Source organism: Natrix helvetica (assembly GCF_964273705.1).
Source record: "Natrix helvetica genome assembly, chromosome: 2".
NCBI classification, from domain to species: domain Eukaryota; kingdom Metazoa; phylum Chordata; class Lepidosauria; order Squamata; family Natricidae; genus Natrix; species Natrix helvetica.
This window is the reverse complement of record NC_138552.1, coordinates 257,666,957-257,693,790: the sequence shown is the minus strand read 5'-3', so window position 1 is coordinate 257,693,790 and position 26,834 is coordinate 257,666,957. Positions and strand designations below refer to the sequence as shown.

The 26,834-nt window shown below is 38.1% G+C and overlaps 1 protein-coding gene across 12 annotated transcripts in view; it reads left to right on the top strand.

Annotated features, from left to right (window-relative positions):
* The window catches only part of NRXN1 (neurexin 1), an 898,064-nt gene that overhangs the window by 363,262 nt on the left and 507,968 nt on the right, over positions 1-26,834 (top strand). For all 12 annotated transcript variants that reach the window (XM_081941958.1, XM_081941974.1, XM_081941972.1 and 9 more), the window contains 2 exons: positions 10,569-11,007; positions 24,529-24,912. In XM_081941958.1, the coding sequence (XP_081798084.1) occupies positions 10,569-11,007; positions 24,529-24,912 (823 nt within the window). The remainder of the gene's footprint in view (positions 1-10,568; positions 11,008-24,528; positions 24,913-26,834) is intronic.

Here is a 26,834-nt window from a genome sequence, read left to right as displayed (position 1 = left end):
CTAGTTTCAGAGCCAAGGAGAGCTATTTACAGATGATTTCAATGTATCCTAATTTTAGCTTTGTGCAAAACCTGTTTCCTCTGTGGAATTAAATCTGAGAATGAGATAAAGCAAGACAGCATGACAACTAGTGTCTTTGTGTAAATCCACAATTCTGCAAAGTCCTTGGTGCTGCTGATGGTGGTCATTTATTGTTCTTTCTACAGCCTGACTTAAGACTGAAGGAATCAGACTACATCAGCCTGAAACCCCCCTCACCCCCATTGAGAATCCTAGCTCCAGGACAGTGTGTCAAACTCAAGGCCTGCGGGCCAGATTTGGCCAATGGGTGCTTACATCTAGCCTGTAGGTCTGCCCTTGAAAGTGCAAAGGACCAGACTTCAGTGCCTCTGCCTGTGAAACGGAGCTCGGAGGTCTGTGCATACCCCCACAAGTTCTCTTTTCATTGGTAGAGGGCTGCTGGAGCCCATTATGGACAAAAATGGAACCCAGGGAGCTGCACGCATCCCCCCGGCTCTATTTCTGCTGGCAGGGGGTTAGCAAAACAAACTAAAAACAAAAGAAAAGGAGAAATGTTTCCCCTTTTGCATTTGAGCAGGAAAGGAGAAAGGGAAAGAGGAAAGACAAAGAAAAAGAAGGGAAGATGGGAGCAAGGAAGGAAAAAGAAGGAAAGGGGGGAATGAAGAAGAAAGGAAAATGAAGAGGGAAGCAAAAGGGAAAGAGGAAAGACAAAGAAAAGAAGGGAAGATGGAAAGAGCAAGGAAGGAAAAAGAAGGAAAGAGAGGGAAGGAAGGAAGGAAAGAAGGAGATTATAATAAGAGGTAGGGAGGGTCTGAGGGAAGTTCTGCTGTAGCACTTGGCCACCACAGGTGCCCCCAACGTGAGGGACATTGAGCTGGCCATGCCCACCCAGGTCACGGGGCCCCCTGCTTCCCCCCCAAGGTCAAACATAACCCTGATGCAGCCCTCAATGAAATCAAGTTTGACACACTTGCTCTAGGACACCTGAGTTCATCACAAATGGAATGAACAGTGAAGCACATCTAATTTTGCACACCTTGCTACTGCTGTTGTTTGCTGTCAGCCTAAGGGGTAAAATGCTAGTTCAGTTGTGAATGATTTTTGCCAATCTAATTTCATGGGCTCCAGCTGAGATGAAGGATGCATGGCAAAGTAAAGAAATAGCTAGGTCATATTTATATTATTGTGAGATAAAGTAGAAAAAGAGACTCAAATATTAGCCTAAGGACTGACCAATCCATTTCATATCTGGATTTTCAAATTAGAAAGTGGCTTTATCTTTGTCTTGTAGTGGTGCTGACTAAAATGTTGTTTATTGAGATAATAGTCATAAAAATGGCAAAACATATATTTTATTTAACCACCAACTTTTTAAAAAAACATGTCAAACTTGGGTTATATTGCAAAAGGAATGAGGAGAGAGTTGGAATGGGGTAGGAAAGTAATTAAAAGTTAGATTCACAGAGTTTTTTAAAGCAGTGATTTATTCATTTAATTTATAAAATTAAAATTATATGGTTCTGGGATGGATAGCTTGCTACTCCTCCAAAACTTTGTATGCAAGGAAAAATAATTTATTTCATCTTGTTTTTGGCTTTAGCTGAAGCTAAATGATGATATTTTTTATTATTTTCATAAGAATCTTTAAAATCCATTGTATTGTTTTAATTACATTGTTACTGTTTCATAATTCACTGCCATAGTCCAGTGGGAGTACATCATCCTAGAAATGCTGCAAATATATATTTAAATCTTGCCAGAGTGCTGCATGTACAGTTTCCTGATTATAATTCCATTCAGAGCTACTATTACATTCCAGATTGACAGTTTTGCACACATCAGTAAATTCCTAAAAAAAAAAACAATTTATGGTGGCATCTAGAAAACAAGGTTCTTTTATGTGAAGGATTTTGGATCATATAATGAGCTATTGGCAAGGGGTGATTTATGCAGGCATTAGAAGGATTTATTGCACGGTAAATGGTCGTTCAAATAGGTCCACAATCTGTTGGGCTTTTTTTCATTCAGGCACTTCCTCTTTATAAATAATAGATGGATTCTTTCATATTGATTAGAAAGCCAATCACATTAAACAACATTGTTGCATTTCAGTGGTGGAGGCTGAGTATACCATTCAGTAAGCGGAATAAAAACATTTCAGAAAGTGAAAAAAGATTTACTTGGACATGAGATCTTATCTCATATATTTATCTTGCAGAACATGAATCTGAGTCATTTTTTGCATCCCCTTGACCATCATAGCTTAAGCATCACTCTGTAGTATACAAATATATCATGTAAACTTTAACCATAATCTATCATAACAAGATAAAGCACTTGCCCTGCATTCAGGATTCTGATGTCCAAAATCCTTAGATAAAAGGATCAAGGTTCAAACAATGGAAACATATATATCTTCACCTAAGAGATATAATTTCTATAATTATAATCTATATAATTTCTCAGAACATCTTTATGGATCACCAAATTATTGTGTTTGAAGATAGTGCTCTGAATGTCTTCAAATTGCATATCATCTTTAAAAAAAAACCTGTTCATGGGTAAGTGTCATTCACAGAAATTGCTTTTTGATTAGTAAACCAGAAGTATTGATATAACTTTTAATCAATTATTTAAAAAGCTCTGATGTAAGAAGAAAAGTAAGCCAGTTGCAGTAAATCTTCCATGTAATGGATTTTAGTTTAGCAAACCAGGATTTTACTATAATACAAAGTCTTATCTATAATTGTGTGAGAGTAAGTTCAATTAAATATTCTGGAGTAAACATATCTTGCTGTGAGAAGGAACTGCATATATGCTTTAAGTACTATTAAGGTACTTAAGTATTTTAAGAAGTAAATTATAATATCATTAAACCATTATATTAATATAAAATAATAAGCAAAGTAATAATATTATTTTACCACCAAAACAAATGGAAATTTTCAAAATCTTTGAATATGGAATGCATAACATAAAAGCCTCCTTCGTGCAGTTTCTTTCCAATTTCTATTTTCATGTTGACAAAGCCCTGCTCTCTTAACTTTAATCTATCCTAACTAGAAAAACTAGGAGTTTCAATCTAATCCTTCTGAAAGATGCCAGTCAGACTCTCATCCCATAAAAAGTTCACATTCCATTATCTATGATCTGGATGTATGTTAGATATTCTGCTTCCTTTTGTGTTAAGTTGTTCAAATAAACAAATGCATTTTAAGGTATATTAATAAATGCATACGAGCCAGTTCAGTGTAGTGGTTAAAGCATCAACCTAGAAACTGGGACACCATGAGATTTAATCTTGCCTTGGGCATTCAACTAGCTGGGTAATCTTGGCCAGTCATATTTTCTTAGACTTAGGAAGGACACAGTGGCAAACCACTTCTGCAAAACCTTCCAAGAAAATTGCAAGACTATGTCCACATAATCTCTGAGCATCAGTTATGTTAGAACAGAAGATAGATGATAGATAGATAGATAGATAGATAGATAGATAGATAGATAGATAGATAGATAGATGATAGATAGATAAATGCTTATATATTGTTTGCATTAATTACTTGCAGTTGTTGCCATTTTTAGAAGTACATGTTTGAAATAGATATGCTGTGAATATTCTCTGCAGAATTTCAGTAGATGAGGTTTTTTTAGAAACAACATATATTGCCTTTACTTAACACTTCTTCGTATAATTAGTTGTAACAGATGAGTGTATCATCATAGGCTTGGAAGTTTCACTTTTATAGAAAGCTGCTTAAAATATTGGTTAATCTCTTGCTTAAAAATATTTAAAAATGGAGCAGTCAAAGGGGCCTATTTGGTTTTGCATTGAACACAGAAGAACACACGTTTTATTCAAAAGAAAAAAATTCTGATAATAAGCACACCCATGGCAATCAATCAGTGGTTAGATGAATGGGAACAGTAAAGAGGATAGTAGTAGGAACTGAATGCAAAAGCAATTGGGAAGATGGTAAGGAGGGTGCATTGCATTCAAATCCTGTCTTTTCACTAGCCCTATTTGGTTACTGCTCTAGTTTTTGGATGTCATCCCAGCCTTTCCTTGAAAGCCTTTTGTTGAACGTAATTGCAACCCTACTATTGGACAATAACAAGGCATGCATAGAATGATCTGGGGTGAAACACAAGGGCAGCAGCTTTTAGGTTATTGAATTGATCAGCTGAAGTAATATTTTACCAGAGAAGGTTCTTGTCAAATTCACTTAGCTGCTAAAATATGTTGGCCTGTCAAATGGGGGGAATGAGCTATTTACTTCTAAGGCAGGAAAATGGCACTGATGATGCTATCTAGTTTGGTAATGAAATGTCTGCAAGAAAACCACCAAGCTCAGAGAGCACCAAGGATCCACTATGGTGATATCCTACAAAACACTAGGACTCAAGAGCAATATATATTAAAAGCCGATTTGGTCTAGTACTTTCTGGTTTGGTGGCCTGGTTGAGGGGGGGGGAGAGATAGTTCCTTGCAAGTGGCACGTGGGTGGCCAGGTGCATGTGCAGCTCCGTTTGTGTGAGTGGCAGGCATGCATACCCTCTGCTCGCATCAAGGGTAGCTTCACATGTGAGGGCAAGTGACTGCCACTCACAGGAGAGGAGCTTTGTGTATGAGGGCAAATAGCTACCACTCACACGAGGGAGCTTCACATGCAAGTGCAAGATGGCAGCTGCTTGCACAAAGGAAGCTTTGCATATGAGGATAAGCTGCTTGCACTAGGGGAGCTTCATGTGTGACTGCAGGCTGCCACTTGCACAAGGGAAGCTTTGCACTCAAGGACATGCTCATCCTCTGCTTGTGTAACCCAGTTTGGAACAGGCCACAGTCTACTAGTGGGGACTCCTGGTCTAGTGATTACTGTCAGGGTTCTGACCGATGCCCTAATTAGGCATAATTCTAGTACAAACTAGAAATCAGGACCACAAGACCACTGGTTGAAGGAGTCAGATAGCTAAGAAGAAAAGTATTGAACCGTTGCAACAGGAGTTGATTGACTGGCTTGTCCTGGACCCTGACATCATGAGCTTAGAAAGAGTGACTGACACAAAGTTACCTAGCCAGTTTTCATGTCTAAGGCATGCTTGAACTCAGAGTCTGCTGGGTTTCTAGGCAGGTAAGGTAAGTGTATATTAATCACTGCATCAAATTGAATCAGATTGCCCAATTTATGCTAGCACAAAGCCCTGAGGTGGATAGAAGACAATGTGATGCATTTCTGCCCTTAAAATGTTAATGGCATTTACTTGTGCTGCAGCCAACTGATCCTACAGATCAGCTCGTTAGTCACTGAATAGACAGTAAATACACATACATACATCACTACTGGAATCGGAATATCCTCCCAACACTGTTAATTAAGAGTATGAGTATTTCTATAGCAACATTTTAAACATTAACATTCAGTTAACATCTACTCTCTTTTGTGCTTTTTGTGCTTTTTCTTTTTCTTTTACATTTTAACAATATATTTTTATATGTTTACTGTTTTAATTAATTATTGTACACAACCCACATTTATGTTTTGTGAAATGGGCAGCCATGTACTCTGTTTCCCTGAAAATAAGACCTCCCCGGATAATAAGCCCAATCGGGCTTTTGAGTGCATGCACTAAAATAAGCCCTCCCTGAAAATATTGCAACACAGCAACAGCCATGAGGTGACCATGTTGTCACCTCCTGCCCCTCAAAAATAATAAGATCTCCCCAGAAATAAGGCCAAGTGCTTATTTCATGGGTCAAAAGAAAATAAGACCATGTCTTATTTTGGGGAAAACACGGTAAATAAATATTTTTCAACCCTTTAGGATCAATTCTGGATCATTGAATCCTTGATGTCGGCTTTAAAGTTCAGGCAATTCATTTTTTGCTCTGCTTTGTTGTATTTAAAATTCAAGTAAAACCAATAGTTTCTTTTAGATTACTACATATGGATGAGCTATTTTCAAATCAATGTTAATTCTTACTTCATCCTCCCCAAACCTCCTAAATTCAAACAAGCCATTGCTCCAGCTCCCAAGAACATTCATGCTGCCGTAACTTGTTTAGTGAATATGATTTATCTGCTAATATGTATTTATTTTCTCTTTTGAGCACATTGAAATTACAATTGAATCACAACTTTTGTAGAGTCTTGTAAGAGCATACCTAAAGTTCTGCTTTATAGTATAAAAATAACTTGAATATGCTGATTATGTGCTAACAAGTTGGTATCAACTTTTAGTGATCACATATATTTTCTTTGTGATGCTCTGCCCTTAAACTGAACTGTTAGGCCTTCAGTATTACACCCATTGCTACTGTGACTGAATCCATCTATCTTATAACTGGTTGTCATCTTCTTGCCTTTCTTTTCACCTTTCTCATCATTAGTACCTTCTCTAGAGAGCTAGATTTTCACATAAAGTAGGATAATTTGAGCCAGGTCATTTTTGCTTTGAATGAGAACTCTAGGAAGACTTGTTCAATGGTCTGTTGTTGGTTGTTATTGTTGTTTTGGCTGTCAACAATATTCTTTCCAAACACCAATGGTCAATTCATACATATTCTTCTTATCCAACTTCTTCAAAAATTCAACTTTTGCCTACATAGAGTGTCATTGTAAATATAATTTCTTGCAATGTTTTTATCTTTGTTAATATTTATTTACAATAATATGTATGTATATAAGTATGAATGCATGCAGGCATAAAATCTTACAGCTTGGAATATCTTTTCCAAGGACTTTATGGCTGTTCTGTCATGTGCCAGTCTGCGGGATATTTTGGGACTGCTTTTTTTTTTAATGATAATGTTTGATCTGAAAAGAAAGAAGCTACTTAGTATCATTTTATCCATCATTTCAATGTTTTCTTTGCCAATTCAATGGGTGGTTGTAGTTATACTAATTGTTGTTAGTTGGTCTTCTTTATATTTAATTTTAATCCCATTTGTTCACTATGGCCCTTGACTTTTATTAGCAGCATTTTAAGCTTCTTTGTATTTTCAGGTTATTGACACAAATATAGCTGAGATAACTGATGTTTTGTCATTCAGTTTTAAAACCACATTCTCTTCCAAATCAGCTTTCTTAATATATATTCAGCATATAGGTTGAACAAATATGGGAGAGTATATAGAATTAACAGCCTTACCTTATTATTTTACTGTAGCCATGCATATTTTAACTAATATGTTTAGTTTCCTTGGTGATTATGAGGGAAAGTACCTTCACTATGATTCAATATTCAGAGACAGATATTTTGGTCCCTATGAAAAGAATATTATCTCATCTAGGGATATAAACACATTATGGCTTCCATATTATAAAATGTGTCAGTCCAGCTTGAAATAGTTACTGTAGTGCATAGTTCTCCAGGTTAGTTGTTCGGGAATATGCTTGAATGCCAATGGTGAAATTTCTATACATTCTAAGTGCTGCAATTTCAACAAATGTAAACAAGTATAAAATGAATCATTTTACCATGAAAAACACAACCTTCATCGTTATAGTAATGAGATTTTTGTTCGGAATAACTAAGCAAGACATTGGTCTGTAGTCTCAGTGGACAAATCAATTAGAATGTCAATCCAGTGTGCAACTGACATAAAAAAATATTAAAAAATCATGTTTGGAATCTTAGAAAGGGAATTGAAAAAGAACATCATAATGCCATTAAATACACCTATAGAAGGAGATAGATGGATGGATGGATAAGTAGGTAATTAGCTAGATAGGTAGATATATGATAAATACTACAATTCTAATCACTGTATCTTAAAAAGAAAAGTATATAGCATAAACTATGCACACGCATACAGAAAAGGTCAATGATGGAGTAATTGTCCTAAAAGGAAAGAATACAGAAATCAAAGACTTTTAGGTTGGACTGAAGGAATGAAAGGAGAGGCATGATAACAGTATTTAAATCATAAGCAGTATTTGTTAGGTGGATCAAAAAGAAATTCTCAGTTTCCTAGAACTGAAAGTCATCCATTGAAACAAAACATTAGTGAAATTCAGGACATGTGGTCAATGGCTATCCTCCCCCCCGCCCCCGGCCATAGCTACTAATATAAATGGTTATTTATAGGAGTGCATATTAACCATAAAATATATTTTAAGTCTAAACAATTGCATTTTGGAAATTCTGATGAACAGTTTTCTTTTAGCTGAGGGCTGGGGGGGGGATTGTAATATTTTGAATTTTTTGAATTTTGGCTAAAATAACATTTTAGGGATGCTAAGAAAGATTTTACAGATGAATGGTTCTAGGCTGGGATAAATCAACCAGTGGTGGTTGTCCTAGTAAACTCCCTTCTCCTTTCTGGCATTTTTCCTCTCTGTTAGAGATACCAAAATAATACAGACAAAGTAAGGTTTCCTGGCGCAGCAGATGACCTCTGAGTAGCCTTCTAGCCCTAAATTGCTGTGCTGTTTTTCCTTCCTTCCTTCCTTCCTTCCTTCCTTCCTTCCTCCCTCCCTCCCTCCCTCCCTCCCTCTCTCTCTCTCTTCCTTCCATGGGAAGAAACCAATCCCCCTGCCCCAATAGAATATTACTCCCAGAAAGGCTCATTCCACATGCCTGCCAGATGGATAATGAGATAATGAGCCTATAGAAAGTTTGGCTCCATTCACAAGCAGGGAATGATCCAAACCCTTTTAAAAACATAAAGCCCATATTGCACAAACCCCAAAACTTCAAAAACATAGAACCATATAAGAATCTTACCTTTTATCCAGTTTGTTGTTCAGTTGACACAGAAACAAATTGCTGAATGTCACATTGCAAACTTCCTTTTTCAATTTAAAGCAGGTTTCAATTTAAAGTTTGCAACTTTAAGACTTGTGGACTTCAACTCCCAGAATTCCACAGCCAGGCATGCTCAGTTGCAATTTAAAGCAACAGCATTTTTTTCTACTTTGCTGAATCCCAGTTAAAAACTGAGATTCCTTCTTTCTTTTTATTTATTTTTATTTCTCCTTTCCTTCCTCCTCCCTCCTCCCCTCTTTTTAGTTTTTAAAACCAAATTTCCCTTGCCTGAACCAGCAGGTAAAAAGGGCTTTTTTTAAAAAAAAAAAAAAGCTTCTGACAGAGGTTCGGGGGAATGGCCAAGCCACCATTACTACTGGTCCAGTCTGAATCGCCAGATTTTCACCTCTTCTGGCGTACTGGACAGGACCGAGAGGAACCCACCTCTGAAATCAACCCAGATTCAAACTGGAGAGTTTAAGTACAGTGATGGTGAACCTATGGCACGCATGCCACAGGTGGCACGCAGAGCCATTTGTCAGGGCATGCAAGGTGCTGCCCTGTCAGCTGGCCAGGGCGCATGCGCGTGCTGGCCAGCTGAGTTCACCATTTTTAAAAGCCATATTTTGCTCTCCCCGGGCTCCAGAGTCTTTATAGGAGCCTGGGGAGGGCAAAAAGAGCCTCCCTGCCCCCCCGGGTCGTTTTAAGCGCTCCGAAGGCGTCAGAGAAGCCTCCGGACAGTCCCTGAAGCCTTCGAAGCGCTTAAAACGACCCTCTGAGCAAACCGGAAGTCACTTCCTGTTTGCACGGAGGGTCGTTTTAAGCGTTCCGAAGGCTTCAGGGAAGCCTCCGGATGGTCCCTGAAGCCTTCGGAGCGCTAAAAACGACCCTTCGAGCAAACCGGAAGTCACTTCCGGTTTGCACAGAGGGTCGTTTTAAGCATTCCGAAGGCTTCAGGGAAGCCTCCGGATGATCCCTGATGCCTCCGGAGGGCCTCCGGGGGGGCAGGGGAGGCTCTTTTCGCCCTCCCCAGGCTCCTATAAAGCCTCTGGAGCCTGGGGTGGGCGAAAAAAGCATGTAAGAATAGGGGGTCGCGCCTTTTGTGCGCCCATGCACACTGGGGGGGTCGCACATTGCATTATGGGTGCGGCATGCCCGCAAACGACCCCCCTGCGCTCCCCCCAGTTGTGGCACGCGAGCCAAAAAAGGTTCGCCATCGCTGGTATAGAAATTAAGAGGACATCTTTACATTATTCAACCATTAATTGATATTATTTTTGTCATTGTGCTATTTTTTTTCCTAGAGTGTATTTATGTCTTCATTATTGTACCTAAGAAAGTGTGTATGTACCTAAGGAAGTATGTATGCTATTTACATGTATAGACGTGATATTGTGTCCATGGAACTTTACAATTTACTTTTATTCTATTAGCATATTATTCCATATTAAATAAAAAGTTGGGATAAAGAATTAAAGCCCCAGCCCCACAAATTCATTTAGCTATTGTTTAGTTCAATACTTAATAAAGTGAACTGGAGAACCCAAAATTTCACTTAAATTTTGTTGTAATTTAATTTTCAGAGTTTAAATTGCAGAATGAGTTTCAATTAGAGATGAAATATAGGTTCAGGACATGGCTTTCAGAGAGAAAGAGGGGTGTGGTCCAATTTATGTGATATTTACAAAATGTGTTATTTAACCTGATAACATGAAACTTTATAAAAAGTAAGGATGCAATTAATGTTCAAACTGATTTATACAGTTTAATCCATTCTGGGAATTACTTTGCTTTGCTTGTAGGTTGTTTATAAAAACAATGATGTAAGACTGGAATTGTCTCGACTGGCCAGACAAGGAGATCCTAAGATGAAAATCCATGGTGTCGTGGCATTTAAGTGTGAAAATGTGGCAACCTTGGATCCAATCACTTTTGAAACACCAGAATCCTTTATTTCTTTGCCTAAATGGAATGCCAAAAAAACAGGCTCAATATCCTTTGACTTTCGCACTACTGAACCCAATGGGCTGATTCTCTTCAGCCATGGCAAACCACGACATCAGAAAGATGCCAAACATCCACAAATGGTTAAAGTTGACTTCTTTGCCATTGAAATGCTTGATGGGCACCTCTATCTGCTTTTGGACATGGGATCTGGAACAATTAAAATAAAAGCTTTGCAGAAAAAAGTGAATGATGGAGAGTGGTACCATGTTGACTTTCAAAGAGACGGACGATCTGGTAAGTTTTGACAAAAATACTCAAGACCTTTAAATCCTTCATAGTATAAAAAATAAAGAGAAAAATGTGTACTTAATTCAGTATTATTCTAGAACAGCAAAGCACCTTATATTTTGAAATATTTAATTAGTATTTTTAATTCCTGAACAAGTTGGAAAGTTTGAACAGTACTCAGCAGATAATCAAATGATACTTATTTTGTGAGTATTTTCAGTAATTAGTAAATGTAATTCTCACATACAGCCCCAACACAAGAGTTATGGAGAATACTATAAAAATAATAATTAAAAAAACAACATAAAAGACCTATGAACTATTAGTATCCTTTACATCACACATGAAATGGTTCCATTTTTCAAGTATAGACTCGATCCATTAGTAGTTGTACACTATTCATATTTTTTTCAAATATCTTAACTTAGTTGAAAAAGAAATGATCAATGAACAATTGCACTGAATGAATCATAATGCATCGAGGAAATGCATCTACATATGAATAAAACATTAGAAAACATCATTGATGTAATTATACGTATGATAAAATACAGTTACATTTTGATTGCTGTTAGTTGTACTATTAAGTTCTTCGTATATTGTATGGATTAATCTCTGATGAGGAAAAAAATCAAATCGGAGTTGAATCAGAATTTCATGGGAATAGTTTTCTACAACAAATATTATATTATGAGATATGCACAATTTATTTTGTGGGATTCTTCTACTAAAATTTAACCAGTAAAAATAAAATAGCACATACATTTCACATTAAGCTTTCCACACTTCTTGGTGCATCAGTTTTCTGGGGAAGAAAAAGGTACAACTCAGGGGTGGGTTGCTTCCAGCATTACTACCGGTTCGGCACGCAAAAAGAAAAAGAAAAAGTACAACTGGAGAAATGCTAAAATGTGGATATAGTTTGTTTATAGCCTGGCTGTGTAACTTGTAGGCTTGAATTGTGAAACTTTTTGTATGAATATGGAGTTGAAGGCTGGTTGCAAAAGGCAATCACTGAAATATATAGATGAAACTTTTATTGGACCAGATCCGATTTAATGTGATATTGGCCACAGAATATCACATTTCATAAAAATAAAGAAAGTTACAAGATTACTGTATGTGTATGGATATCTGTTACTTTTTGGTGGAAAATAATAGGCAGCCTTATTGTCAGGATCATAGATGTTAGTATATATTATTTTCCAAAGTACACCTTATTATTTAAAAGTAATATAAAAAAGGGCTTTCTAGCTGTCAGAGAGTAAAAGCCCCATACTTTAATCTTAAACCTGTCTATTTCATATGTAGAATCATACTGTGTGCTTCCTCTATTAACACTCAACATTTTAGTGCCTTATTTTTTAAATCTTAAACTTATCTCACTGTTGATTAGCTTTCCAGCCAAAGTGCAAAAAAAGCAATATATGTTACAAATCAATTTCATTTTCATCTCATTGCAGTTATTTTGCTTGAATTTGAAACTACAGGTAATTGGAAATAGTTTCTATGAACATGTTAGGATTAAACCAGATTGCCATATTTTTCGGAGTATAAGACACACCTTTTTTCCTCAAAAAAGAGGCTGAAAATCTGGTTGCATCTTATAGACTGAATACAATATTTTTTTGCCTCCTGACACCCCGCCCCCAGGAGCAGAATGAAATGAGTGAAAAACATGCTCAATTTTTGCTCAATTTTGCCCGCCCCAGCCCCCAGAGCACTCCCCCCAGCCCCCAGAGCACTCTATAAGCCTCCTAAAGGCTATGCATGTCCTTTTTTTTTGACAAAAATAAGCCTCCTAAAGGCTTAAAGCACTCTATAAGCCTCCTAAAGGCTATGCATGTCCTTTTTTTGACAAAAATGGGCCTGTTTTCTTAAAAACATGGGCTGTTTTTTGCTCCCCCCACCCCCCGCAGATCACTCTACAAGCCTCCTAAAGCTGTTTTTGGGAGGTCTGCAGAGTGCAAAAACTTTTTTTTTAAATGCCTCTTCAAAATCTTGGTGCGTCTTATACTCCAGTGCATCTTATACTCCAAAAAATATGGTACATTACAAGAAACTTAACTTGTAATGTACCATATTTTTTGGAAGCAATAAATTGCCGTTAATCACAAATGAAAGCATGCCTAGCATCATACCTTCATTTAAAGTTGTAAGCCAGGGCTGTCAAGCTCCCAGAACTCAGGCTGGGCTGGCCATGGCCACACCCGGTTTAACAAAGGTGACAAAAGTCCCAATACATCATGTGGTGCCATGATGACGTGAGTTTGACACCCCTGTTGTAAGCTGTTTGGTGACTGACTGATTATTCTACCAGTATAGTAAGGAAAAGGACACTACTCAGCAGCCAAAGTAAGCCATCCCTCCCTTTCTTTCTTCTGCTGAAGTATGGTGGTAGATAGTGGAAATGCTAATGACTGTCAGATGAGCAATGGAAGAGGGACAATTCAGACAAAAGTGGCATCTTAACAGAGCTGATATTGTCCCTATTTCCTTTCATTTCCTCTGCTACTGCCTAATGTAATGCCACTGCCAAGCCTCAGTTTTAGAAAGCAGACTTGTTAAAATGAAATTGCTGAGATAATGAATATAATTGAAGAGGCTCATTAACTCATACCTATGGGAAATGTTTGTCTGTTGCTGCATTGCCAACCTTGCAGGTAAAGCAGAGAGGAGGAGGTGAAAGTGAGAGGTTGGAAATCCCACAAAAGCATTCGGCAAAGCTTTGTGTCTGTGGCTTTTGCAACCTGTCAAAATAGCACCGATAATTGTGTTATGAGACTACTTCAGCACTTCAATGTTTTGTTCAATTCTTAAGAATGTTAAAAGAAAAAAGAAGGAAGCCCTTCACAAGAGTTTCCTTAACCAAACTGCTATTCAAACATCTGGAAAATCATGATTGTGTTTTTGAATCAGACAAGAAATTCAATATGGTCAAATTCTACTTGTACATGCCAGTGTAAACCAGACTATATAAACAGTTTGTTTTCACTGCTAAGCGTACATTTAACAGCTAAAATGTCATTGAATTTTTTGAATTAAAATCTGAATTCTAGTTTAAGTGCTAGAAATTATAGGGTGGAAAGAGGCTCATGGCTTTTTTTCGGAGTATACAATTAGAGGCCTGGAATAATCACAATCTCAATCAAAGTAGCATTTTCCAGATATCCATTTCATTTTTGGAAGTTTTCTCTATCCCCTTATGCCATCTAGGAAGGGTTTTTTTTAAATGTCTCCCTCTGTGTTTCTTCTTCTTCTTCTTCTCCTTCGTCTTCTTCCTTCTCTTCTATCTACATACAGTATATATAAAAGGATGTATATATGTATGTATGTTCCAGCATAACTCTGGAACGCCTCAAGCAATTTAGACCAAATTTAGTACACAAACGATTTACCCTCCGGAGACAATCTCTCTCTCCCTCTCCCTCTCTCTCTCTTTCTTTGTGTTTGTGTATGTGTGTGTGTGTTCCAGCATAACTCTGGAAAGCCTGAGCCTTTAAGGAGAGCGAGTGTGGCATCCTAGAGCGGCAATTGTTCATGATGTCATGGGAGGGGGAAGGAAACCTGATTAGGACAGTACAGAGATCTTTGATTGAACGTGCCATGGCCTAAGCAGATCGCCCGCCCCCACCTCACCGTGGTGGCCTGATCTCACAGGAAACAGCTTTGGCCTGTGTTCCAGGGATCATCCTTTGCCCCAACTCAGGCCCAGGCTTCCCTCACACAGTAGGCCTAGGAAGGGAGCCTGATTAGGTCCGTACAGCAGTAGGCCTAGGAAGGGAGCCTGGTTAGGCCAGTACAGAGGTCTTTGATTGACTGTCCTTAAGGCCTAGGCCTCCCTCACACAGTTGGCCTACAAAGTGTCAGGATTGTAGATAGGCCAGGAAAGAGGAGACATGGGAGGGGGAAGGGAGAGGGTAGGGATGATGGGCATGAGAGCAGGGGGACAAAAGTCCCCTTTCAATGGCTCCGTCAGAAAAATGCTTCAGGACAAAGTGTCAGGATCATACACAGGTTGGGAAAGAGGGGGATGATGGGCATGGGAGTAGGGGGAAGAAAGGCTCCTCTCAATGGCTCCCTGTCAGAGAAACATTTTGACGTCTATAAATACCCAGGCAATGCCAGGTCATGAGCTAGTGTGTGTATAAAACTATGATACTTTCCACTTTGTTCAAGTACTTTTCACATTATTTCTGATTCATAGAATCCCAAGATGTAGGGGATAGGTACCCTAACTAGATGTCTGTAAACAATAAAAAAAAACTTAAGTCATGACCAATCATTATAATGATAAAACAAATCAAATACCAGGTTTCTACTCCTTGGGAGTCAGTTCCCTCTGTGGGTTGAAGTCTGTTATGCCCTGCAAGTATTTACCCATAGTAAGCATGTTTAAAATTTGGGACTATCAAGGGTTTCTTCCAGACATTCTTTCCTGGATGAGCAGTAGCAGATCTGTCCACATTTTAAAGTCAGAAACAGGATCAGTTATCGTGTGTGTGTGTGTGTGAGAGAGAGAGAGAGAGAGAGAGAGAGAGAGAGAGAGAGAATATATGAAACTGCTAGTGTGTTATATGTGTTAGCACAAATAATACACTAGCAGATTCTTATAAACCTGCCCCTGCTCTCATGCTTTTCTTTTCTTTCTGAGCAATGTAAAACATCCATAGAAGACAAATGGCTATTTCAATTTTCAAACTGCCTGTTCAGATCTGAGTCCTGCTGAGTTCATTGAAGTTTATTCCTAAGTAAAGTATAGTAAGATTGCAATATTATTAAACAGAATTTAACAACAGAAACAGAAGCTAACAGTTGATTGCATTTGCACTTTAGCAGCAATTTATGGGGAAAAAAGTGTATTTGGAAAAACACACTTTATTTATTTGACCTCCCCTTGTAACTATTGTTTATAATGCATAAAAATAAAACACAATCAGGAGAAACCGCCTATTTCTTCACAATTAGAGAGAGCTAGTTTCACGCATGGATATCTGCTTTATTCCTAATCTCTGCTCAAATAGATGTAGTCCTGGACTTAGAACAGTTCATTTAGTGACCGTTCAAAGTTACAATGGCACTGAAAAAGTGACATGACCATTTTTCACAGTTCTGACCTTTTCAGCATCCCCATGATCATGTGATCAAAATTCAGATGTTTGACAACTGGTTCATACTTAAGATGGTTGTTGTGTCCCATGGTAATGTGATCCCCTTTTGCAACCTTCTTACAAGCAAAGTCAATGGGAAAGCCAGATTCACTTAATAACCAGGTTACTAACTTACCAACTGCAATGATTAACAACTGTGACAAGAGAGTTCATAAAATGGGGCAAAACTTACTTAACAAATGTCTCACTTAAGAACATAAATTTTGGACTCAATTGTCATCATAAATTGAGGATTACCTTTAATAAACTCAATTCAAAGGGAATAGCTATTCCTAAACTGAAAATGGAAGGCAACTTCTAATGTTAACTCATTTCAATAAGGCATTTAAAAACAGGGGTGGGCTTAAAAAATTTCACCAAGAGGTTTGTTGGTGATGGGCATGGCCATGGTTGGCATGGCCTAGTTGGTCTGCTACACCACGGAGGGGTGGTTTTCCTCGAGCTTCTGGGAGGACAAAAACTGCTTCCTCCAGGCTTCAGAGGCCCTCCAGAAACCGGAAACAGGCTCATTTCTAGACTTCTGGAACCTACTGTATGCCCATTTCCCTCCCTCCCTGAGTCTCTGTGCGAGCCCTGCACTTACCTGGCATGAGAAACAGGCCATGTGGAGAATCCTGGGAGGGGAAGGAAGGGAAGGGCATGGCCAGCCAGGGGTGGCATTAGGGAGGTTCACCAAATTGGGCACAATCCTAGCTAGAGGATTGCCCAAACCCGTGCAAACGCCCAGCAGCCTACCCCTGTTTTGAAGGCAGAATGTCCTAAATACCAGAACATCCACCTCTTCTAGATTTAGATGTTGGGGGACAAAGACCCCACCACCTGTTTTTTGAGAGGCAGGAAATTTGAAGGGATGAATGTATAGATAAAGAGGAAGATAAACTGAAATCACTATAGAAAAGGGCCTCAGATCCCCACCTTTCTCTGGCATTTCAGAAGGATAAATGATATCAAATGTTATTGACAGGACCAGAAGGCTATACTTCCTTTATCTGGGTCCTAACCAACATCATCTGCCAGACCATCTAATGCCATTTTTGTCAGAAGCCCAGAAATGAATTGTTAATGGAAATAGCAGCTTCACCCAAATTTGCTGTAATGTATGTCTTACAACCTTCTTCAACATTTGAAATTGTCAAAGCAAAAGTTGGGGATAAGGCAGAAATTATCCAGAATAGCCAGTTCAGGAGACAACATCCAAAGTAACTTGGGAATGTCTTCACAGAACAGGAATTGCCTCTCCTGTCAATCAACTTGGGAAAAAGATTCTCAACTTCCCTTCACTTCAGAATATTAAATAGGACCCAGGAAGGAGAGCTCTTCTATAGCTGGCTTAGTTTATTTATTTACTTTTTATTCATTTGAGGTTTTTATCCCATCTTTATTATTTTATAAGTAACTCAAGGCAGCAAATAGTCTTTCCTCCTCCTATTTTCCCCACAACAACAATTGTGTGATGTTAATTGTATTGAGAATGAATGACTGGTATAAAGTCACTTAGCCAGCTTTTGTTTATTAATCAAAATTGCATAGCTGCTCATCTCACTAAATGTAACTCTGGGAAGCATACTACGATCATTACAGAAGTTAAAGTATTGCTACCTTGTCTGAATGATGTTAGGAATTAGTTGGGCAGCAAATAAATATACTTATTGTTATCAAGACACCTTTGTCCTTAATTAGTTGCTACTGATGTGATAATGATGATCATCATCATTGGCATGTTTCACCCAGTGACGTGCAGTCAGGTGAGGCAAGTGAGGCACAGCCTCACCACTCTCATCATGAAAAAAAAAAAGTAAAAGTAAAAAGCTGAGCTAGTTGCTGCCTCACCGTGGATGACTCTGCTTAACCTCACTGGTGCTCTCCCTCCCCAAGTGTAGTGACTTCCTCCCCAGGCCCCCATTCATTTCTCTCACACACACACACAGCTGGATAAAACTATATAAAAATCTAGCCCAGCTTCACTGATTACATTACAAGTTTGAAAAGGCAACGTGGCTCCACCTGCAATCAAACTACACTTGGGGAGGGAGAGCACAAGCGAGCACTGAGGAGACCACAGGAGGAGGCAGGAAGCCAGGCAAAGAGCCATGCTGTAGTACACACACTCCCCCCCAGCCTCTTTCTTTTGGAAGGCTCGGCTCGGCTCCCCTTTGGCTTCTCTGCCTCTCCTCTTACCCCAGCCTGCCAGCAGGAGGTGGTAGGTGGGCTTTATTGTGTTCCAGGCATTTCCCACCCAGACAGCAGGCTGCATTTGCAATGGTGGAGGTGTTTGGGAAAGGCAGCAGGGGAATGGGGGGGGGGGGGATGGCAGAGGAGCTGCTTTCAAGCCACTGGAAAAGATATCCAATCCAACTTTTGTGTGTGGGGGGGTTTGTTTGAGAGTGAGTGAGAGAGGGAAGGGGTAGGAGAGATAGTCCAATCCAACTTGTGTGTGTGTGTGTGTGTGTGTGTGTTTGAGAGAGGGGGAGGAAGGGAGAGAGGGAGGAAGGAGGGGAAGGAGAAGAAAAAGAAAAAGAAAGAAGGAGCAAAGGAGAAAAACAAATGCTGTCGCTTTAAATTGGAACTGAGCATGCCTGGCTGTGGAATTCTGGGAGTTGAAGTCCACAAGTCTAAAAATATTTGAAACCCAGCACTGGGTCAGTGCCTCACCAGTCATAAACCTCACCGCACGTCACTGGTTTCACCAGTGGAAAAGTGGCCATTGAATATCCAGAGAAAACTCCCCAGGGAGAAAACAGATAATATAAAGTAAACCTAAAGAAAGTAAAATGAATTTACTGCATCTGTGCTGCAAAAATCTGGATTGCCACAACTTGTAAAAGATAGAGAAAACTGCCATTAAGATTTATTATGCCTAACTGCAACTGTTTAATGATTTCAAATCTCAGTTTTAAGTTTCAAATCATTTATTAATTTCATTTCTTTGGAATTTTAGAGCTTTTGCTCTGAGAACACTTAAAAACATCGTGGTGCTGTTACATTTGTGATGATTACGGTACTTATGCAGATGAAATTTTGACAAATGCCATAACCTGGTGAAATAAGTAATACACTAGTAAAGGGTGGTTGTTGTTGTTTTGACAATATTAATTCAACACAGCAGTATTTTTTTTAAACAGGTAAATGTTTAGATTCAGTATAAGGCAGTTAATTTTGCCTAGATATGATTTCTAAAATTGCATGTCAACTCTCTCCCTCAATGCTTTCACATTATGGTACTGGAGAAGCCTTTTGAGAGTCCCTTAGACTGCAAGGAGATCAAATCAGTCTTTGGAAGGACAGTTTCGGAAGCTGAAGCTCAAATACTTTGCCCAAGCTAATTAGAAGAGAGAACTCATTGGAAAAGACCCTGATGTTGGGAAAGGAGAAGGGGATGGCAGAGGATGTGATGGTTAGATAGTGTCATTAACTCAATGAAAGTAAATTTGAGCAAACTCTGAGAATAATGGAAAACTGAGTGAGGAGGCGTTGGCATGCTATGGTCCATGAGATCGCAAAGAGTCGGACTTAGCGACTAAACAACTTTTTATCAAAGCCTTAGGCATGGCTACCCAAAACCCTGAAGTTCCTTGGAAAATATAAAAAAGTACTCAGATTAAGTATATTGCTTTAATTTTCAAGCAAATCAAAAATTTCTATTCTGATCCCAACAATTTGTTTGTCTTGGCTTCACCTATTTTTTTGTAGTGCATCCCCTAATATATCACTCAAAGATCAGATGTAGCCCTAAGCCTAAAAAAATTAAAGTATGTTCTGATATACAAGACCTTGTCCCAGATGAATTGCTAGTCCCAGAAAATAATTAATGAGAAATGCATTTTACTGCTGTGCAATTTCACAGAGCTTAAAAGGACCACTAAGAGCTTTTGATTAACCTGTTGGGCTTTCCTTTTTGTCCTTAAGCACTGCACTGCATTTCTTGTTTTTACATTTTTTTTCTGGCATCCCAGAATCCATTATTGATCAAACTCCAGGAGAGCAAGAATAATATTCATGTATCTGCATTCTGCAAAATGTTGCAATATGATCCACTAGTAGAGATAGATGCACAAACACACAAACACAGACCACACACACACACACACACACATACACACACACACACACCTACATTAAAAGCATACAAAAAAGTCATCACCTTTATGTCTAACTAAGTATAGATTTTAGATTTCAAAGAGAACTTTAAATTAGCTTATATTCCATTAAAGAAGCATGGTAAATATTTCCAAGTCTTAAGCTTCCTCCCATCTAAATGTAAGAACAGAAGAAAGATGGTTGTTTTACTAATAACAGATCCACAAACAATGGACAACTAAATTGTTTCCCGGTAACCATCTGACTGTGATTCTGATGTAGATGGTTTTGAATAATGTATTATGGAGCTGTTACCTTACTTTCAGCTTTGGCCCTTTCACATCCAGCATTCGTTACAATCAGGAACTGGTGAAATGCTGTGCCCCTCCCACCACCCCGGCCATGATAAGATAAATCTTTGGTGCAGTCTCCATTTTTTCTGACAACATAGACACCTCAATGCATTTTTCTTGGCAACAATATAGAAGTGGTCCTTGATTACTAATAGTGTTTCCCACTATACCTCTGGGATTTCCTGGAGGCCTCCCATCCAAACACTTGCCAAGCCTAACCTTACTTAAGTTCTCAGTTTAGACCAGATCAGTGAAGTATTGCTCCTGCTACCTAGTTATTTAAGTAGATGAGCCAAGACTGCAACATTTCCGTTTGCTAGTGCTCTTCAGGGCTCTCCCCCCTTCCCCCCCCTCTTTTGTTTTTCTCTGTCTCCCTGCCTTCTGAATTCAAATAAGCCATAACTTTCTCCCTACTCCCCCCCCCCCCCAAATATATTTCTGTTTGGTTGCAGCTGTTGGGGGAGCATCTGTTGCAAAAGGAAGGCATTATGCCATCATCACAGATTTGAATGAGAAATAATAAGCAAAAATATTAATACTTTGACAAGTAGCTTTGTTCTTACACCAATTTTGTTTGCTTGTTTTATTCAAAGTGGCCAAATAAGCATATTTCATCGTACAGGTTCTTGACTTACAACCATTCATGTTGTTGACTATTCAAAGTTGTAAGGTGCTGAAAAAAGCGACAACGGGTTCTTGCACTTATGACTTTGCAGCATCCCCATGAACACATGATTGCTATCTGAAGTGCTTGGCAATCAGCTTGCATTTATGATGGTTGCAGATCACATAATTGCCATTGTAACTTTCCTAGCCACCTTCTGACAAGCAAAGTCAATGAAGAAGCTGGCAAGGAATGTAGCAAGTTAGGGGTCACGTGATACCTCGTTTAATAGTTATACAGCTTAACAATGAATTTTTCAGTCCAGTTATGGTCATAAGTCAATAACTACTTGTATTTTGTAAACACAGGGGAAAGAATACTATAATTGTTCCCTTCTATGTGAGATATAGATGGGAAGATGCTGACTACTCCAAGAGTGGCTGTAGCTTAAGGCACTACATTGACTGAATGATGATTTTTGCACTCTCCAATTTATGGGCAGGAGGGAAAAATAATTACCTCATAATATTCTCTCTCTCTCTCTCTCTTCTTACCATTATAAAGTTGGCAGAAATGAAAATGAGTTTACAGAAGGTCTCTAACACTTTGGTGGGATTATGCAATGAATATGGAATTATATGGAACATGCCTTTTATATATTAAAAGTGCCTATTATAGAGTTATATATTGCATTTCATGGTTCATGGCTAAAACTCTGACTTTTTCTAGGAGAATGAAAAAGAGCTGGAGACAAATATCTTTTCAAAATTCTCCCTCAAATTTGTAGACAATGAAATTAGATCAGTGATTCTTCAGGGAAAGAAGGATTCTCCAATTTTTCAGGAGGCAGAGATCTATAATGAAAGAGGAAGTTTCCCTCAGGCCATCGGAGATGTGATTGCACAAGAAAAGGCAGGTGTCAGGGTTCCAAATAGCATCCAAAAGTAAATCAGAGTCCAAGGCAAAGTATTGCTCAAAGTTCCAATATATTAAGAGAGACATGTTGGCACATCTGGGAAAACCCAAATCTGAAAGTGGTTTTCCCCAATCATTTGAAAGTTCAAGAACTTCTCCCTATACTCCCAAGTCCATCACATGGTCAAATCTCCTACTGCTGTGCTGGCAGTTCCACCCACCCAATTCTGGTCAGGTGCACAGATGCAGAGACAAAGGATGACCTTGGCTTTTTTAGAAAGAATTTTGTTGTGACTTCATAGTATGTACTCCTTACAATCCCCCCTTCCATTTCCCCACAATAGAAAATGCATAACAGAATAATAGAAAGTATGGCAGGCCAAAGACCCAAAAGAAAAGATGGCTGCAGGCCTGACAGCAGGACTTAACACACTTTTACTTCAGAGGCTCATATTTAACATGACCATTCTCCAGATATGAAGATTTCTCCACAATTTTCCTTTGCATCAATTTCTAATGCAACTTTTGCTTTTTCAGATAAAATTATAATGACTAGAAAAGTGTGTGTGTGTGTGTGTGTGTGTGTGTGTGTGTGTGTATTAGCATGGCCAAAGTTTGCATACAGGATATAAAAGACCCCTTGGAGGAAAGCTCCAGCTGGCAGTACTGTATTATATAATTAACAATCACAGTTATTGACTGATCTATGTTTAAACACCAGGACAAATCTGAGTTAAAATGTATACTTTGAAAATTTAGACTTAGATCCTGCTTCTTTCATTTTTTTCTACTTTGTAAACTTTTTTTTTAATGAATTTAGCATAATTTGCTGGCGAGGGTATAGTGCTAATCAACAGTTCAATTCTATTTCAGCCTTATGCATATCTCCTCAGAAATTACAGCCTGATTAGTTCTAAAGTTTACTTTTACAAAAGCAAATTTTTGAAAAACTGCCTATAAAATTGGCAATATTTAGGTTTGCAATTGTGATTTAGGAAAATGTTCCAAAGCTTAGATTTGAATAAATTGGTAGAGTAGCTAACTTTTTTGCAGCATGGTTACTCTGGCCTAAGGCATAACTTTAAACAAATATCCTTCAACTGACACTGCTAATATTTAAGAAACTTTGATGAAAATGAAACTCTTCAAATAATTTAAAAAAGTTTAGGGGAAAGGAGTTGGATCCATTTAGATATCTCATTTTTTATTAGGTCTTATTTGTCTCAGTATTTTAGGAGGAGCAGTCTGTAACACAAATGTTGAATAACTAAGATGGTTATGATGGTTCTAAATGGCAATGTCATGGCAATGAACAAAGATTGTTCATCTACTGGTGCTCCATGTAGCCCAAGAACAGGACTTTATGCAAATGTGCTTAGAGAAGAATATTTAGTATAAATTCATATTTAATGTTTAAGATCAAATTATTTCAATATAAGAAACAGTTGGAAACTCTCCGATCATGTTTTTATCCCAGCACTGTATTCTTTTCACATGTATCTTGAAAATATCAGGGGAGGTCCTGGTTTCGATACCATCTGATAAGTAAGCAAATTGTGGATTCCTCAATTGGCTTTCCATGGTGTTCTTTTTTCATACTCACACTAGTTACTTTTTAAGTTGTTTTTAATTATTCTGGATTGTTCTTCGTCCATTTTTCATTCAAGTTATTTTACGTAGTAGTGGAAACATTTCATTACTATGATATGTAGCTCCTGAACATATGAGGAAACATTCACCTCATTTTTCTGCTATTTTTTTTACATCTGTTTTATTTTTTTGTTTTCAATTTCATAAAATTACACACACACATTACTAAAAATGATCCTTCAAGAAGTTTGCTGGTTATAATTTTTGTCTCCTATTCACATGGTGTTTATATTCATGCATTGACTGACTGACTGACTGATTAATGTTCTTACACTTCTTAGAAGAAAAAAGAATCAAATATGGTGCTAGCCTGTTACAAAATGTGCCATCTTGATACTAATGAATACAGATGATCAAATTATATGCTATAAAGGAATTAAATTGGTTTTATCACACAATCTTGTGTAGTATCTACCATGTTAGAAAATCAATATACCTTCTTGCAAATATATTGTTGAAAATTGCATTGTTTTTTTTATCAGCAAATGAAACAAATGAACATAGAACTATAATTCTTCCACATGATTAATTCTTGTAATAACAATTGAATGAGTTATTTCTATTCCTTTTAAAAATAATTTATTCAAGTTTCCATTTTTCTCCAAATAAATGCATGTGGCCTTAAGAAATATTTATTATAATTACTGGAGGGTAGGGGAGAGAATGACTTTAACTGGGAAACAGAATATTAATACCAATAATAAATAGTTAAAACATATTGTCTCAAATGAATTACTTATGTTTTGTTCCTAAATAGGTACTATTTCTGTCAACACAATGCGTACTCCATATACTGCACCAGGAGAAAGTGAGATCTTGGACCTCGATGATGATTTATACCTTGGAGGTTTGCCAGAAAATAAAGCTGGCCTTGTCTTTCCAACAGAAGTCTGGACAGCCCTTCTAAATTATGGCTATGTGGGCTGTATTCGAGACTTGTTTATTGATGGACAAAGTAAAGACATCCGTCAAATGGCAGAAATCCAGAGCACATCTGGGGTGAAACCCTCCTGTTCAAGAGAAACAGCAAAGCCATGTCTAAGCAACCCATGTAAAAACAATGGTGTATGTAGAGATGGCTGGAACAGATACGTCTGTGATTGCTCTGGTACAGGCTACCTGGGCAGGTCATGTGAACGAGGTAAGTCACTGTCTTCAGACCTTTGATTTGCAGAATGAGGACAGAATGAAATGAAACAGTCACGTACATTCTACCCTGTTTCCCCGAAAATAAGACTTCCCCAGATAATAAGCTTAATCAGGCTTTTGAGCGCATGTGCTAAAATAAGCCCTCCCCTGAAAATAAGCCCTCCCTGAAAATATTGCAACACAGCAGAAGCCGTGAGGTGATCACATTCGCTGCCTCCTGCACCTCAAAAATAATAAGACCTCCCCAAAAATAAGGGCAAGTGCTTATTTTGGGAGTCAAAAGGGAAACACGGTACTGATCTAATATGTGTGTTTTTTTCTGCATACAATTATATGGATCAATCATTTGGTTGATAATAAACATTATTAATCTATAAAGCACTGAATGAAGCAGTGGACAAAATATTCCTTTGAGAAAGGAAAACTTCCATGAAAATGATATAATCTTCAAATGCAAATTAATACTGAACGGAGCAAACTGATATAGAAATTGTTCAAAAAGTGGTATCTAAGAAGAGTTTGTTGGGAGGATTATATTGTTAATGCAATATATGTAACAATAATAATACAATATTGTTCATTGCCTTCTAAGACTTTGGAACAATTTACTTGGTTTATTTTGCGGGATATAAAAATCGGGAAGCTGCCAAATAGACCTTGCAGTATTGGTTAAATATATAATGAAATTTATGAATAATATTTGATCAACACTATAACTATAAAGCTGTCAACAATAAAAAGCTTTGCAAGAGTAGTTTGTTTCAAAGGTAATGAAATCTGAATGAGGTGCTGCTTCAATGTGGCTTCATGAATATCACCCCCTGCCTCTAAACCAGCAGTGTCAAACTTGCAACGACACATTGTCATTACGTGACATATCACAACTTTGTCCCCTTTGCTAAAATGGCAGTAGGGGTGGCCAGCGCATAATGCATCTGGCCCGTGGACTGTAAGTTTGACATCCCTGCTCTAAACAAGTGGGTGTGTTGTGTTCTTTTATTTAATGTCAATTTGGGGGCCTGTTCCAGAATGTCCAGGAATTGGAAAAGGCTTCTGTATATGGAAATGCCAGAGAAAGCCCAGAATCAAAATGAAATGTCTCAGTAAGAACAATTACACTGCCATTGCCTTCTCCTTACATATTGCAACACTTCACCATAAAGGGCTAAATGCAAGATGCATTGCATAGCCCTAGTGACTAGTAATTTTTCACACAGCAGAGAGTTGTAGCTGACCACACTCACTCATTTTCAAAGCAGGTAACTCACAATGGGATTATGGTTTTCACAGGATACCCAAAAGGAGAATACTTAAGAGAATTTATAGATTATCGGTATAGGAGGTGGTATTCAGCAGGTTCTGACTAGTTCTGGAGAACCGGTAGCAGAAATTTTGAGTAGTTCGGAGAACCGGTAAATACCACCTCTGACTGTCCCCGCCTCCATCTATTGTCTGCCTCCCAAGTTCCAGCTGATTGGGAGGGTATTTTGCAGTATCCTTCCCCTGGGAATGGAGATTTTACAATATCCTTCCCCTGCCATGGCCACCAAGCCACACCCACAGAACCGGTAGTAATTTTTTTTTGAATCCCACAACTGTTCAGTATCAAACAGAGAACAGGGTTTCAGTCCGAGATTTTTCAGGAAACGATGTTTTCTTTGGCCCACAAAGTGAAAAAAAAATCTCACTAGACAAATGAAATTATAAGGTTGGTAGGGAAAAGAAATAGAGATCTCTAGACCTGGAAACAGGAGCAAAATAAAATCAGCTATATAACCATCATGAAGAATCGTTTACAATAGTTAATGCAAGAAGCCTCTTCTTAGGCAAAGAAGAAGAAAAAACCAATTGCTATCCTAACCAATGGATAATAATTCACAGTGTCATAAGATTTTTCTGTAACATTGGTTTTAC